The 17,172-nt window shown below is 44.4% G+C and overlaps 1 protein-coding gene across 3 annotated transcripts in view; it reads right to left on the reverse strand.

Annotated features, from left to right (window-relative positions):
- Positions 1 to 16,429, reverse strand: part of PKNOX1 (PBX/knotted 1 homeobox 1) — a 42,429-nt gene extending 26,000 nt beyond the window's left edge. Inside the window, exons 1-3 of one of the 3 annotated variants that reach the window (XM_027448677.3) lie at positions 16,253 to 16,428; positions 6,517 to 6,604; positions 1,877 to 1,973 (exon numbers count right to left, since the gene is read on the reverse strand). In XM_027448677.3, the coding sequence (XP_027304478.1) occupies positions 1,877 to 1,927 (51 nt within the window). In that variant the 5' untranslated portion in view covers positions 1,928 to 1,973; positions 6,517 to 6,604; positions 16,253 to 16,428. Of the gene's footprint in view, positions 1 to 1,876; positions 1,979 to 6,516; positions 6,605 to 16,252 lie in introns of all 3 variants that reach the window. The other 2 variants (XM_027448673.3, XM_072028361.1) reach the window with 2 other exon arrangements.
- Positions 16,430 to 17,172: the final 743 nt, after the last annotated feature.

Below are 17,172 nucleotides of genomic sequence, written 5' to 3' on the forward strand. Positions count from 1 at the left end.
CCACAACCCAATGCCTCGTTTTTTTCCCTTTTGAGCACCAGCAGCTTCTGTACAAAACAAGAGGTCGCTGTGATCTTTTCTGCTGTAGCCCTAACAAGTTTTGTCTGGAGCAGAGACAGATGCTACTCTAGGTATCACCATGCAGTCAGATTTGACAGCTTTAAAAATGGACTCAAGACTGCAATCCTCTGCCCTCTTTCCCCCTTTGATAGATGTACACGTCACAGGAACCCTCTGAGAGGGAGGGGAGCTGCCCTCCAGGAACTATCAGAGAATCTGACTCTGACACAACTTCATCTATTTCCACACAAGGGAAGCAAAAGGCAGTTACCCCACCCCAGCGAGGGCCTGAGAGAACTGAAAGGCGTGTGCTTTATTACCTGTCAGGGACATGCTCATGCAAAATAGGAACCTGAGCAAACGACACAGTGTCCAACCCAATGCAGCATCCTACCTCGTAAAAAGCTTCCTCAGCAAGCAGAGATGATTTTTAAGCCAGAATGCTGGCAAAAATGATGCAATTTAATGAACATATTTCTTGGCTAATGACAAGAAGGAGGAGCAAAAGAGGGGGTGACTCCTACATGTGATTATAAATGTTGAGCCACACATCTGCAGACTTTGAAGGTGGAGACTGTGTTTAGTTAGGGCTCTACCTTGCCAGGAAGAGGAAAGAAAGAACTCACTTCAAACTGTGAGCTATTTTCTGTGGGCCATTTCTACATTACAAAAGAAGCAGGCACCAAAATTACCTGCCTATATTGGTCACAGAGTTGAAAGCACAAAACAAATGGAAAGAAAATGATCTCTCCCAATCTGTTCTATATAAAACCACATCCTACTTTCACTGAAGTGACACAGAGTGGCATGTATTTGCTGAGAGAATAACGTAAAAGATGTAAGGCAGGTGAGAAGAGAAAGAAATTAGAACTGCAATAAAAACAGCAGACAACAACAAAAAAGCAATAATCTCAGACTGCATTCAGATAAACATTTTTCTTTTATAAGAGATGGAAAAAGTTGCCGTTTTTCTTCTGACTGTTCACCACTGTTGCCATCTGCTGACAGAAGTACTGGTATTTACTGCTTAGGGCTGACACAGTAACGTAAAAATGGGTCTTCAGAGTACAGGCCACTAGCATGACTTGTCTCCAATTAACAGTATTTTAATTTAGCAATTCAAATCGTTGCAATACACAGCCTGTTGTACAAAAAAAGAAACATCATGTCCGGACATATCCTACTAGGCTTCCTAATTCTTGCTGTTAACAGAAATAAAAGACTGGTAGAGCAATTCTTATTCGTAACCTCCTTACAGTAATTGAAGTATTTTACCAGTTTTCAGTCTGCATTGTCATTGCTGCAACTCAAACTAGCAAATAATAGCTATGCTAGATAACCAAATTTATAGATAGTTCTAGATAACCAGATTGTTCTATAGATAGTTCTAGATAACTAAATTTATACTTCATTGCTCAAGACCAAGATACCTATGGCTGCCTAAATGTCATCTGACTATTGTAATTGCAGACACACAGGAACACCAAAGAATCGTGTACTCAAAATATTAAGGATGCACACCTGACTTTCCTAAAAATAAGAACATTACAGCACACAATCCAGAGCAGAATCAGAAGAAAACCCCCTTACCTAACCGTTCTTCCAGAAGTTAAGCGAAGTCACGCGAAGATCAACTTTTAATTGAAAGTTTTTAATAAAAGCTTTCAAATATTAAAGAATATTAGCTCATCACTGTAAAGATCTTGTTTTTACAAGTAACAGCAGGTACTGAAATAATGCCAAAGCAGGCATTAAAGTCACTAGGTCCTTCTCTTGCTAACTGTATTAGTTCATGGAGAAAGAAAAACACACTTACCTGTTGTCCATCTTGATAGTTGTCTATACTTAATGTCTGTGTTGCCATCATGGTTAAGAATATGTTAATTATGTCAAAGCATCATAAGTATGAACAACTATTCTTTAAAAAAGAAAAAAAGAAAAAAGTCCGTTACAAAAGTGACCACTGAATCCAGTTGCAAAAGATACAAAATACATTAAGAGTTATAACACCAAAATAAAAAAAAATAAATCAGTGAGTCTGTCGACAATGAAAGTTACGTGTATTTTCTCAATGAAATGCCACATAGGAAATCACAACAGGCTTCATCACTAAAACATTCGTTTTGTCATTTAATATTTTAACATTAGATTTTTAATCAGAGGATGAGGTACTGCTACATTCATAAAGTTCAGGTGAACTTTAGTTAAGCACTGCAAAAATAAATGCTAACTTATTGAAGGTAATACATAAAATATAGAAAGGAGCAAAGATTTGTTTCTTTGTTCTGTAAAGGCTAACAAACACCACATTGGCCCGTAAGTGAAAAAAGTATTGAGACTAGCAGTGATGAAGCAAATGTAGGAAGTGTTAAGGAATGCCAATTTACTCATGAGTATGAATCTTATGTTCTAAAATTAGGGCTCTAGATTACTTTTGGAAAGCTAAGTTTCAAATCACTTCTGAAATAAGCAATCTACTATCCAAGTCATGCAAGGCTCGGCAAAGGATGGAAGAATACCTAACTATTTTTAAACAATTGGGCCTGTGAAGTTATATACTTTGAAAAACAACTTAGGAATTCACAAGTCTCGTTTTCATAGACATTTAATACTTTGGGAAATATTAATTTCAGTGAGATTTATGAAACAAATAAATGTATGCCTGTCATTCCCTCTAAGAATTAGTTGGAGCCTGGTAACTAGATGAGCTTAAAAAAAAAGTCCATCAAACTATTATTTTACTTTCAATTTTCTTGTCAGATTAGCAGGCACTACAATACAAATTGCCCAATCCATTAAGCTGTTACCATTAAATATTACCATGGAGCTCAATTTTTCTTGACATGTAGGAGTCCTAATGTTTAGCTACTATGGAAATAGTCGTATTAAAAAAAAAGTCAGAGCTCATGCTTTAAAATGATTATATCCAGGTATTCGTTCCGGGTTTCCTGCTCTCTTCTGTTTCTATCAGCACTGAGGAATGAGGTATTAGAATTCTGACCAGCCTAAGATCTGAAATGAGAACTATTTTCTTTGTAATGTGTTCAATCACTACAAATGCCTAAACTGTTTTCAAATCATTCCTTAACCATTGCATACTAGTACTATACATGACCACTTTGAAGAGTAATTTTCACAGTTCTGGAAAGCTGTATCTCCTGCGGATAATAGCAGTCACATGTAAAAGGTTTCGTTTAGGACAAATTTCAAGATACCCTTCTTCGAGCTCGGTTCTGGCACAGGGTCACGGCATGGCTGAACAAGTTTCTGTCTGCAGACAACATGCACGTATTGCCTGAAGCAGCTTGCAGCCTTGTAGCTAAAAGGTATGCGGGGCTTTGGGAACTCCTGCGCTGGAGTATGTTTTTCTTCAGAATGCAGTTGACGGAAGAAGAGAATAAAGATTGCATGCAGGGCTCTTCTAATAGCTTTAAGGCAAGTGTTGTCTGGTTGCGGTTTGGTGGCAACCAGCACCCCGTAGGAGCCAAGCTCTCTGAAGTGTTTTGGTTCGAGCAGCAGTCCCGAAACTTCCTGCCAGAAGTCGTGCCTCGATGAGCCAAAAGCCTCACACGGCGTTTGTGTGTGGTTGTAACATACACCAAATCCACGGTATTCACACATGAAGTGAACTAACTCTAGCCCAAATGTTAATATTCTGTTTCTTTATACAAACAGCCCTGGGGAGGGATCCAAAATCCCTTCTGTCATGTGGCTTCACTGGTCTGTCTGTGCCTCATGACAAACACTTAGCTTACATTTATTAATAAAGACAAAAACCATCAACAGAACAAGATCCTCAATCCCCATAATCCCAAATCTCACGCTGACACTAGCATGAAGAATACCTTTTAAGTTTTTACACAAGTGTTACAAAACCACACTTTCTCCTTAGACTTTTTTTTTTTTTACTAGCTATGAATCATTCCATGTTAAAGTTAAATCAGGTATTTAGGCTTAGGTATCTTTCCAAGAGAACTTTAAGGGAACACATTATAAGGGCTAAAACATCAGCCCTGAAAGCTTTTACATTACGTTTAAGTGTTTATTTTCTCAGAAATGATAGCTTACAACCAGGGCGTTAATGATTGACTGTACTGACAAAGTAAAGAGGCACGTGCAAAATCCTGCTTTTCTTCCCCAAAAGGCACACGTTTCATTTCTGACTGAGATATCAGAAGCACACACCAGACTACCCTCAAAATCAAAACAGAGCATTTCAGCAGAGCACACTCATCAGTCAACAAGGAAACAGTAAACACAATTTGGTGATTATTTAGAAGTGGTTTCACTCACAAAATGTCGTTAAAGAAATTGTCTGACTGTGGGAGAAAGATAAGTTCTCAGAAATGAGGAAACAAGAAGAGGTAAAACAGTTGAAGAAGTGTACGCTTAGGATGCCTTAGATTGAGTGAAGAGGAGAGCTAATATTAATGACACAAAGAACACCATGAAGAGGGAAACAACAAAGATAACGCATCCGAAGAGGTGAAGACAATAGACAATGGCAAGAATTTCTGGACTGACCCCTCCTTCTAGATTTCCAGGAGGAAGAGACATTCCGCGTTTGGAAACGACCTCAGTCCACGTGAAGGATGGAAGAAAGAGCTAGCTAGCAGCTTTGAGCTAGATGCGCAATTTCTCCAAACAGCCTCACTCTCTCCCAGTGGAATGGCTGGAAAGGATTCTACGTGGGTATATTCTTCATTTCCCATAAGAGCTTCCCCTCTGACTTATAATTACAGTAGAGGAAGATTAAGCTATTAGGCAAGATAGCAACTGATGAGATTTAGTGAAGACAACTACTGCAAATCAAGAAGAACAAATTGAGCTAATGACACACTTAAATTGAGGCAATTAACTGAGGAATTACTTTAGTTCACTAAAGAGAAACATCTCCTCATTATCCAGTAGTGGTTAGAAACAAACTGTGTTAGACTTCAAGAAAAAGAACTGAAAAGGTATTTACACATTTGGCTTTTATAACCTAATTTAGGATCCGGCACCCAGTTCCAGTTAGCAGATACACAGCCTCAGCAGATGTTCGTTCTGCAAGCAGCGATGCTAGATGAAGCTGGTATCACTCCCAGATGTTTATCACTGCCACCCTGCCAGAGCTAATTGCTTCCACAGCCCTACCCCTGAGCTCCGCGAGCACGTGAACAACGGCTGAGCCCTTCTACATAAAGTCAGCCAGGCTAGTTCGACCCACTGTTAAAGGTGGCTATGATGCAAACCAGCTGACTTTGTCTCAGGCACATTGCTGTGCACTCACACAACCCCTGCTCTTGGCTGACCTACGAGTGTGGTAATTTCTGGTTCATGTGTGGTGATTATCAACTCACAGCAGGACCATCTTTAACCAGCACGGCTATGCCTAACGCTATATGGCCTAAGGTATCTGAAGCGGGCCTAAGCACACATGACTCCTGGCCAGCTCAGTTTTAAAAATTCCAATTATTCTTCGTGAAAGAAATTGAGAGTAGAAGGAAAACAGTGCAGTTGTGTTACATTCAAAGAGTTACAGACAACAAAAATAGCCGGCGGCTGAGAGGGTCTGCCAGTCTGCTTCACGCAGTACAGAATTAACCTCATTTTATTTAGTTTGAAAACAAAACGCAAGGAAATGTTTCATGTAAACTGGAAGCTGACACATGAACTGCAACCAGAAACACCACTGACATCTGCAGAGAAAGGGAATTCGTGAAAGCATTTTGTTTCGCAAAACAAACTGAAAGGGAAACAATTCAAGCCTTTAAATAAAAACAAGCGCGGAGGTAAAACGTAGAGTAGAAAGGAAGCTAAATCGAGAGGGGTGATCATACTTAGAAATGTGCAGCCTGTGCAAGTTAAAGAGTGTCTAAGCAAAAAGATTAAAGGTGAGCTGAAACACGTACTCAAAGTGATTACTTCACGTCCATCACTCCTCACTTGCTCTACTTACCCCTTCATAATTAAGAGCATAGGGACCACCCAGTAACGTTAACAGAAGGTGCAAGTAAGCTGTTGGAGTTCAGTAATATCATTTTTAACATATACAAGCTACAACAGATGTTTGTAAGAGATATAAATAGTTATGCTTCAGGGTATAAACCAGCCACTAACTGTCTGAAGGTTGTGAAGAAACTACCCAACTGACTTGTTAACACATAATTATTCCTTTTAATTTTCCCCTATATACGTCCTTTTGAAGTACTTCAGAGAGAAGCGGGCGACAGGCAGAATCAGTATGGCTATTTGTTCGCTCGTTCTTAACTTGAGCCCTGGCGTTTGCTGTGTAACACACACCCTTATAATCAATTCAACAAAGTTAAATAGAATCAAAACCTCAAGCCTGTTTGATGCACAAAAAGCATATAGAACTGCTTTGCTTGGCATCAAAATGCAGAGTGATATCTGCTCCCATGGCACACAGCTTTCTAAAAGAGCTCAGAAGCCTGCTGGGAGAAAGCTGCTCACCCCTCTCCTTCCTTCAGCGGGCTGAAGACGCCATTATCTCATCCCGGCAGAGGGAATCCCACTGACGGACCAGGTGCAGGGCAGGAACCTAGGAACCAACAGAGAAAGGTTCAGGAGGAGACAACGACATGAAACATTCTTTCTGAGACTGATTATGATGAAAGAAAAGTTTTCCACCGAAGGAAGAAGCAAACTGAGAGGAATTTTTCTTTGCAATTTTTCTGCATTTTTAATAACCTGTATCACCCCTACTGTCCCACAGTACTGGGGATAGTAGCCCCTGATGGTATTACATTCGTTCTTCGTCTTTATCTTCGTCTTTGCTGATGCCTGTAACAGAAAGCTGTGTTTGGACTGCTGACTTGCTTGCTCTCGAATCTTCACTTGAATTCTTCACTCTCTGGTTCACTGTCTGTCTGCTTCGACTAGACAAGACACATCCCAAAATAAAACTACAAAATGCAAATAGGAACAACTCATCAGTGGTTTAAAGGAAGTTCTGCATAAAAATTCAGCATGAAGCCAAGAAAGGTCAAAGACTTTTTTTTTTTCTTCTTTCCCCCAATGTAAGTCTCCTTCATAATCATGCTTTGATTTGACTGTGGAATGTATTCTAATGATGGCTACAATCAAGTAATCTGCTACGAGGTAAGAAGGAGCAGCATACGAAGGAGCATGAGCCATCATTGGTACCGTATGTTCAGAGAAGGCAGGTTCTGCTACAGAATTATTCAACCATCTTAAAAGCTTTCGAAAAATATCACTTAAAATTACTTTTATTTATTTTATTTCACATTGCATGACACATTAAAGCTACTTTACAGACCAGTAACAATTGTGCAAGCAAAGCAGCAAGGATAGTGAAAGCATTTAGAAAACACAACTGCTGAAAAGCACTAAAGAAAGCCTGCAAAATTATCTCAGGGGAGGTTCCTGGCACTAATGTTGTACACAGGCCAACCCAAACAATATGATGGCTAAAACACACAGCTGAGGTCTTGAGTTGGACTATCTCCCTTTCTCACAAAAAGTTCTCATGTTCCCAGTTTTGCCATCTGTATAAAACCTGTAACAAAGATAACGCCATTTTTGAAGGCGAGATGAAGTTGGTATTTACATTTGAGAACCAGAATTCACCTGTGTGTAGTGTACAAGTAATGTTTTTTCAGGCGAGTTCACAGAAAAACAAAATGCTAAAGGCCATCCGATACAGATGCCATCTCAAGTACATGAAGCCTCGCTCTGGAAGAGCTGGGAAGACACTCAGGGGAGCGATAAGGCAGCCTGTGATATAGTCACTGATTGGAGATCAACTACTGGGCTAGGAGTCTCAGTCCACACTGGCGTACCCACTCGTGAAGCCTCGAAGGGCGGATGAGGTGTTAGTTCTCACTGCTTTCTCTAAAGCTCTCAAAGACCTGTGTCCCCCAGGAATGGCCTTCTCTCATTTTTGGAGCTTCTCAACTCTGCCATGAGAAGACACCGCACCCCTTCTTCACACACTATCCACATTCTGTCATTTTGATACTCGTTTTCACCTACCTCAACTTACAGGGCTACTTTCAAATACAGGACGTCTCACTATCCAGATAGTCTTCTGAATGTAGGTCACTGCCAGATAAATGGGCATTATCCACGCCTTGTCTCTGCTCGGACTTAAAGGAGCACTTCATGTCATCATTCTGAAGAGCCTGCTCTTCCTTCCACTCAGAAACTACCGCAGCAATGAACCCCGCGCACCACTGCTGCCAGACTGCGTCACTCAAGAAATAGAGCACGTACAAATAAGAAAGTGGCCCTTCCTGGCAAAGCCTGCAGCTGGTATCAGCAAGCCTCCCGACCACGTGCATGAGCAATCGAGGGCAGAAGGAATCACAGAATCACAGAATCTCTAGGTTGGAAGAGACCTCAAGATCATCGAGTCCAACCTCTAACCTAACACGAACAGTCCCCACTAAACCATATCCCTAAGCTCTGCATCTAAACGTCTTTTGAAGACTTCCAGGGATGGTGACTCCACCACCTCCCTGGGCAGCCCGTTCCAGTGCCTAACAACCCTTTCAGTAAAGAAATTCTTCCTAACATCTAACCTAAAACTCCCCTGGCGCAACTTTAGCCCATTCCCCCTCGTCCTGTCACCAGGCACATGGGAGAACAGGCCAACCCCCACCTCGCTACAGCCTCCTTTAATGTACTTATACAGAGCAATAAGGTCACCCCTGAGCCTCCTCTTCTCTAGGCTGAACAAGCCCAGCTCCTTCAGCCGCTCCTCGTAGGACTTGCTCTCCAGGCCCCTCACCAGCTTTGTCGCCCTTCTTTGGACCCGCTCAAGCACCTCGATGTCCTTCTTGTAGCGAGGGGCCCAAAACTGAACACAGTACTCGAGGTGCGGCCTCACCAGAGCCGAGTACAGGGGGAAAAGCCGAGTACAGGGGGAGAAGGAAGTACTCAAGAAACACAGGCCCAGGTGGAAGATGCTACAGAGGAAGAGGTTTGGCTGAGGAGACAGAGAACATTGCAGTCTTATTGCTTCCTTCCAAAAGACACCTGAGAGAGATTGAGACTACAGAGTCTACCCTAAAATGTATCAGAGGAGAAAATGATTGAGATCCGAGCTTGCTTGTTTTGTCCTCCCATCTGTCTCAGAGGAGGCAAGAACAGGGAGCAGACGTGGTGTTAAAGGCTGGGGACAGTATCATATCAAGGCACTGTGGGGCCTAAGCTTGGAATTACCACTGCCAACGTGTTTTCTTCCTCTTACCCCTCTTGCAGACGAGCTCTGAAGTCCCGTTATCAAGGTAGAGAAGACAGTTAGCTACAACACCACAACAGATGGCTGCTTGCTTTGTCACTTGAAAACTGTATCACAGCTAAAGCTTTTTGTTCCAAGGTAAAATACGGCCTTGTTCACTCAAGCACAAATGAAGCCTCTGCTCAACCACGCTCATTTTGCATGGCAGGAAGAAACAAAGACCTGTGCATACAGTCATATAGACAAATATTAACATATATTAAGGGTGAGATACACTGATATGTTTATAGACTCAAATAATAATAATGAAGGAAAATGTGGAGTACATATGACAACTTGCAGGCAGAAATTCATTCTAGCCCTGCTGCAACGGGTCTTTATCTCCATCAACCTGCCTACAGAGAGATGGTTAGTAAAATTAAGACAACCAAACCAACGTGAAGTTGCTGCATGCAAGTTTATTAAAACTGCGCTTGACGAGAACGTGGGCCGTATTCAGGAGCAAGGTGGCTTTCATTTCCTCTGTCTTTTGTAGTTTCGCAGTGCGGTCATTATTTAGAAATACTGCACTTTCAGAAAGACGACGCTCCTGTTCAGGAATATAATACCAGCCTCGGGGAGTTGCACTACCCAGATACAGCTAAACAGTTATTACACAACAGCTCCTCTGTCAATTTCCCTGGGAGACGAGCCCTAAAAAAGCCCCCAAACCAATTTTCTGCTGCAGTAAAATGAGATTTACTTTGTGTCATTTTTTTCCCCTTGATTGTTTGGTGATGCAATAAAGTTATTTATGTATTGATCTGAATGAAGATGAGATTAAATTAAAAAGAATGCACCTTATACTTTAAGAAACCGAAAAATAAAAATAAATTAAAATTCACTGCTAAAGGTGAATTTCTTCAGAAATACAGGCTGCAACCTATCATTAACCTCCCTGTGCATGTAAGATTTTGAATGTATGTACTGTATAACACTGATTTCCTTCACCAGGACCGCTCCAATACTGTATGTACCGCCTTCTTGTCCCGTTAATTCTCCACTGCATTCCTTTTTTCCAATCATCCCATGTGATAATTTAACAAGGCATACAAAGAATCTGCATCAAAGGCTTTTATCTTCCAAGCATCACCACGCACTGCCACGCAGCATGATAAATGACAAACCACCTCATGAAAAGACTTGTGTCCCTTTAGCAATTCACACAAGTTGAGCAAACCCTGCTCTCTGTATTTTAAAGGGGTTCTGGAAATCCTCCCATTTGTAGGTACCAAATACAGAAAAGTACTGTATAAAAAAGTAGCACTTTTTTTTTTTTTGTAGTACAAGCTACAGTTGCATATGCAGTAACTGATAAAGTAGGTATTAAGGATGTGTAAGGTAACAAATTTCTCAAGGCACAGCAATGGAAGCAGAATTCAGGGCAGCTGGGTCTTCAGCTCCTTAATTCTGCATATGTCCTTCAGGTCTGCACCAACTCATTTTTGGGGAAGTGCACACAATCATGGTTCATGTAATTGTCAGTTTGCCATAGTGCTTCTTTACAAGAAAGACGAGAAATCCTACTCCAATCTGGTCGTAAAAGACTGTCGTCTCAGCGTCCTAAGCATCCTGTCTCCAGGTAGCTCTTGGCATTGCAGAAAGTAATCGTCATGGTCATGAAAACTTCATTCTTCCGAGTATTAAGACTCAAATTCAAGCAACTTCCTGCGGCATCTCAGTTTCTCCTACCCATTTCACACTGTAATTCAATGCTGCTTTATTAGCTCCATAAAGAAGTAGTAAGGAATTAAGGGGACTGGAAGGAAATTTTGGTAAAAGGAAAGCCAAATGTGGGGGAAAGGAAACCTTCCTTCTCTAATTGCTCCAAGACTCCTGTGGGATTAAGAGGAGGAGGGAGCAAAAGTGTTTCCCATCACTCCCTCATTCATTCCCACTATCCACACAGTAAAAGACGATTCCTTTAGCTATTTGCCCCCTGCATTCTTAATACTGCAGACTGAAGGACGTTATGGTCCTTGTTTGTGAATCCTGGCATGCACATCATGATGCCGCATACCTAGCTACTTATTACAGGGCAGAGAAGAATTATTTTGCCCCTCAAGATTTACCCAAGACGCTGTCACTGCGACATTTTAGACCTTGTATCAAACAGGGCGCAGTGCCTGCCTTGCTGCTGTAGTGATGGGAGGACCGCATTAAAAAGGCAACCACGAAATGCTTGAAGGCGAGAGGACATGTAGCAGCAGTTGGGCAGCTGAAACTGCTTCTGGTACAACTTTCCTACTTAGCCGTATGAATTAAACTAAATGAATTACACCCAAGAACCGGGAGTCTGATTTTAATCAAGACTTGCATCAGCACCCAATAAGCTATGACTGAAATTGCGTTTTGTGTTTATAGTTATTTTCATAAAGGAGACCCAGAATAAGAACCCATCTCACTATGCCTTTATTGCTATTAATTATGCTTTACAATGTTAGCAGGACTTTTACAGAGGATGTCACTTCATAGGCATCTGTAAGTTTTCCAACATTCTTATTTACAAAACTAATAAAGTTTCTAATGAATCCTTCTATAACAGACTAATCCCTAATGATACTGAAGTACAACTGAAGGAAGATGATGAGTTTTATTTAGCTAATAACTGCCTTTAAAATGGGCTTAAGATGTTGAATACGCAACAAGCCCCCCTCTACACATTTCAGGCATTTAAAGACTTCGCGGAGACGCTCCGTGGTCAATGATTTTATTTTTATGTCCTTGACAATTTCAAAAGCAATAGTTTTCAGTGGACTTGTGAGCCTGTCAATGAACCAAGCATGAACTTGGACTAGCTGATAATCTGAAGCGACAAAATCCCAGCCCGGCAGCTGCCAGATCTGGTTCCAATTGCTCAGCAACTTTTCCAGCACCTTTCCCTTTCCGACTCCAACGCTTGGCTCAACAACCCCACTTCACCACTAACTCTTAAGCCCCGGAGCAAATCTCTGTTTTCTTTTCAAAGTGGCATTTATTTAAACAACAATTCTCCCTTTCCTGCTCCTCAGCAAACAGCGGAGCACAGCGAACCAGAGGCCATCAGTCTGACCGCTTTCTGCAAGGCAGATGCTCCCCGCTCCAGCCTCTCGTGCTCCCTGCCTCTCCCACCCTGCCCTTTCTTCCTTCCACATCAGGTCTCCTCTTTCCCACCTCTTGCCCTCTCGTTCTCTCCACTCTCACCATCTGTAGCTTTGCTAGCACCATCCTTTCCATCCTCCTGGGGTTTCTGCTTTCCCACCAAGCTTCCATCTCTGTCCCCATCTCCCCGTGACTGCCAATCTCCATCCCTCCATCAGTGCCGCTGCCACCTGAGCACCCCGGGGCCGAGGTGCAGCTGAAGGCAGACCACCCAGGATTGCACTTACCCAGCACCTACCGCTGCGGGAAGCATCACGCTCAACTACTTGGTCCAGACGATGACTGCACAACCAGGTGATGCGCAGCAGACGGGACAACGCTCACATTACACAGAATATGCTGACAATTTCATAAACACTTGCCAAGCAATATACTTGAACCATTTTTTCAGAGCTTATACCTTGTTGAAGTTTCCCTAGGAGCAGCCGCACGCACCCTGTCGACGCTCACACTCCTTCCCCTCACCCCTGCAGCGCTCAATACCAGAGCCCAAGTGCTGAGATGCTCTTAACTGAGCCAAACACACACTTTTTCTTCCTCTTTCAGTCACCGTATTTACTTTCTCCTAATGTCTTTTTCAAAACTGCTGAGTCATTTTAGCCTAAACTTTCCGGAATAACCCTGCTCAAATATACACATCATGGCAAATTTCAGTATGACTAAGAAATAAGCTACTGAAAACACCTTTAAAAACAATAAAAACCCCAAGTTGTCGTGGCCCACAACACATACAGGTGGGACTAGAAGATGCGAATTACGTGAGCGGAGACAGACCTGGACGTTTTTTAGCTATTAAACATAGAGCACAGCGCACACGTTTTCATTCCCCTATTCTCTAGGCATGCACAAAGCTCCGCTTTCTGTCTTACAAACCTGTTTCTTTTGAACATGAAAGACTTGGAATTTAGTTTTTTCAGTACTGAAGTGTTATAATACCCTTTTTCCCATTGTTTTGTTTGCTATGCAGTTTGCAAAAAGCTAAGCAGGATGTGAACCATAGCCAGATTTCCGATTTTTTTTTTTTTGAAAAAACAGATTTTCCCTCTGTACTCGAGAAAAAGCAGAGAATTTGAAAAGCTCACAAGCAAAGTATAAATTGAAGTTTAGTGGTAAATAAATAAATAAATACACAAAATTGCCCCGTTCAGTACTTCATAGTCTCCCTATTTGTCTGAATAGCAGGCTCAGGGGCAGTATGGGCTTATCACTCATTGACCTCCCATTTTCAAAAACCTCCATGACTGTTTTACATGTTTAAATGGCTTTCCTGTAGGGAAAAAAAAGAAAGAAAAAAAAAAATCAAAGAGCTCCTTTACACATACATGTAGGGGAGGAAAAAAAAAAAAAAAAAAAAAGAGAGACCATGGGCCTGGAATAGGAATAGTTGCTGCATTAAAAACAAACGAGTGTGTTTGTATGAAGGACGATAAGTGAGTAGGTGAAGCCAAGCAGCCCCAAATTTTATTTCCAGTTCTAACGCTGACTTCCTTTTTATCCTTCGGTAACATACACAACCCAGTATCCCCACGCTGCTGGCACAGAACCCAAGTTGCTGCCCGTTACCAACTTCCTCAAAGCACGGCAATGCTCCAGCAACAAAAAGATTGGCATTTCCAGATTCTTGGCGTCTTTATTTTCTGCCCCGCTTCCAGCTCCACTTGTGCTACCAACACCACACAGTTGTGACACGAAACAGCCTGACTGATCGGAGTGAAGAATCCGCTAACCAGCGTGAATATTTTAGCATTCGATTATCTCAGGCAGAGCTGTAATGAGCTGGGTAAAATGCTTTGGCAACATCTGGCAGCGAGCAAGCAAAGGAAAGCACTCTATCAGCAGCTTTTTTCCTTGCTCTCGGAATCCTCTGCTTAGAAGAGCACTAAGTTGTTTTACATTTTGTACAGCACCGAGCTGTGGTAAAACAACCCCCCGAGAGACTTATCATTTGTAAACCTCCCAACTCTCTCAACAAGCGAGACCGAAGCAACCAGCTGCTGCAAGGCAGAAGTAGCATTTGCGGAATTTTAAATTTCACACACACACGCCAATGATCCAGCCTCACTTACACCGAAATTAAAATATTAATCTGCTTTGTTTTGAACTTTCACGTGTGCCGGTTTTGCCGAGGCAGCATCAGGCTCCTGGAGCACGGAGCAATGCTCTGTCAGCCAAGCCAGCCTACACCTCTCTCCTCGCGGGATGGAAACACCACAGGAGAGGGTTTGCGGGCCGCTGGCTCCTGGCTGTCAGAGCAAGGCTTAGTAACAGCGAAAGAAAGAGTCACTGTTCTGGGAAACTCGTCTGCTTCTCACGCGCTTCTGAATTTGCTGTAGTAGCAAGCGGAATTGTTGTGACTTTCCTACAGCGCTGCACTTACAGGACGGGCTAAGGTGTGAGAACAATACAGGCCAAAAGCAAAACTCTGAAAAAGAAAGAAAGTGCAGCTTCCAGGGGGCACATCCACTTCATAAGCCTCGAGAATTTAGCATGACCACGTACGCTTCATTCGCCCAACTCTGCTCTTTTTAGTTGCACTCAGGGAAGGCTGCAAGGACTTAAGTTTTAACATGTTACTTCTGGATAGGAATACTTCAAGAGACAAGCCACATCTTTGCCACGTTATCCAGATTGAGGAATCATCCGAATAAACTGTTATGTCTTTAATATAAAAGGCATATTGATGTGTTTTACACGCCAAAGTGAAATCTCCAAATACATATGTTTGGAAATAAGTCTTATTTCCAAACTGTACCGGCAGCACACACAAAAAAAAAAAAAAAAAAAAAAAAACTTGAAGGCTTTTCTTTTCCTATTAGCACACAGGAAACGGCGAGGAGATAAAACTCCAGCCCAGCGAGGCAGTTTAACTGCACGGGGACCAGACGGGAGGCAGGTACAAGCCAGAGACATTTATGCAGCTGGGGATACACAGACTAAAAATGTACACCCCAAAATCACGCAGGTCGGTGACAACGAGCAGCACCGGAGGATTTTTGTGGAGGTGTTTTATTCGTAAAATGACAAGGAAAGGTGTAAGCAGGGCGCTGAGGAGAGACGTATGGATGGGATTGGTAATAAGCTGACAGGACGCGTAGGGAGAAATGGGGAATTGGTGGGTTTGGGGGTGAGGGAATTGGGAGTTGGTGGTTTGGGGGATAAAGGAATTGGGAATTGGTTTTGGAGGTGAGGGAGTTGCTGGCTCGGGGTGGGTTAAACCCAGCGCCACAGCGAGGGGCAGGCGCCGGGCTCTCCGCACCCAACGGCACCACCGTTCCTCCTTTTTCAAAAATTCAAACTCAACGCCCGCGGGGGCTGCCTCAGCGAGAGGGGGGCCACCAAACCCTCCTTTAACACCCTCACTGGGGGACGGGGACGGGGACGAGGAGCTCCCCGCGGGGCTCCTTTAACCCTCCCCCCCCACACACTTCTTCCCCCGTGCGCGCTCCCTCGCGCGCCCCCGCCAGCGGGCGGCGGTTCCAGAAATTTCCTCGCTCCCCCCTCCCCTCCCTCATCCCCCCCCCCCCCCTTCCACCGCGGCGCGAGCGCCCCCCCCCTTCCTCCCCTCCCCCCCCTCCTCCCTCCCTCCCTCCCTCCCCTCCGCCCGTGCCCGGCCGCGGCTCCCGCTGCTCCCCCCCCCCCCCACTCCCGGTGCCGTTGCAGCGGGAGCCGGAGCCCGAGCTGCGGCCGTGCAGCCGTGCGGGCGGGCGGGCGCGCGGCGCGGTTGCCGTGCGTGGTGTGTGTGTGTGCGTGTGTGTGTTGTGTGTGTGTGTGTGGCCGGGCGCGGGTTTGAGTGACAGCGCTTACCTGGGTGCCAATCTTCGTCACACTGACAAGCGGCTGCAGCAATCGGGACCCGCACCGCCGCGCCGCGCGTCACCGCGCACAGCCGCGCCGGGCCAATGGCCGCCCGCGCCGAGGCCCCACGCCAGCGCGCCTTCGCGCCACGCCCCGCCGCTGCTCACCGCCCTGCGCGGGGGCGGGGGCTCGGGTCCCCCCTCGTGAATATGCATGGAGGGGGGGCGTGGACACGCCGTACGCCACGCCCTCGCCTCCGCCCTCCGCTAGGGGAGGTGAAACCACTTCCTCGGTATGGGGGGGGAGGGAGGTACCAAGGGGCTGAGCGCTGGGGGGGTGCCTCACCTCAGGGGGTGTCGGGCCCCGGGGTGTCTCAACCCCGCTTGTGAGGCGCGAGTGGTCAGAGGAAGGAGAAAAATAAATTTTAGGAGGCTGTTCCGCACCAACACAGGCGCAGTGGTCCCTCTGAAGCACAGCAGCTGCCCACTCACTCCCCTTCACACTGGGACTGCCACAGCAGATACCCACTTATTCCCCTGCCCACTTACTCCCCTTCCTCTATTTTCCTTCTCCTATTCCCCTTCCCCAATTCCCCTCTCCCAATTCCACTTCAAACCCAGTCTCCTTCCCCAATTCCACCTCAAACCTATTCCCTTCCCCGATTCCCCTTCCCCAATTCCACCTCAAACCTCCTCCCCTTCCCCAATTCCACCTCAAACCTATTCCTCTTCCCCAATCCCACCTCAGACCTCCTCCCCTTCCCCAATTCCACTTCAAACCTACTCCCCTCTCCCAATTCCACCTCAAACCTCCTCCCCTTCCCCAATTCCACTTCAGACCTCCTCCCCTTCTACCCTATTCCACCTCAAATCTCCTCCCCTTCCCCAATTCCACCTCAAACCTTTTCCCCTTCCCCAATCCCACCTCAA

Source organism: Anas platyrhynchos, chromosome 1, assembly GCF_047663525.1.
Source record: "Anas platyrhynchos isolate ZD024472 breed Pekin duck chromosome 1, IASCAAS_PekinDuck_T2T, whole genome shotgun sequence".
In the NCBI taxonomy this organism is placed as follows: domain Eukaryota; kingdom Metazoa; phylum Chordata; class Aves; order Anseriformes; family Anatidae; genus Anas; species Anas platyrhynchos.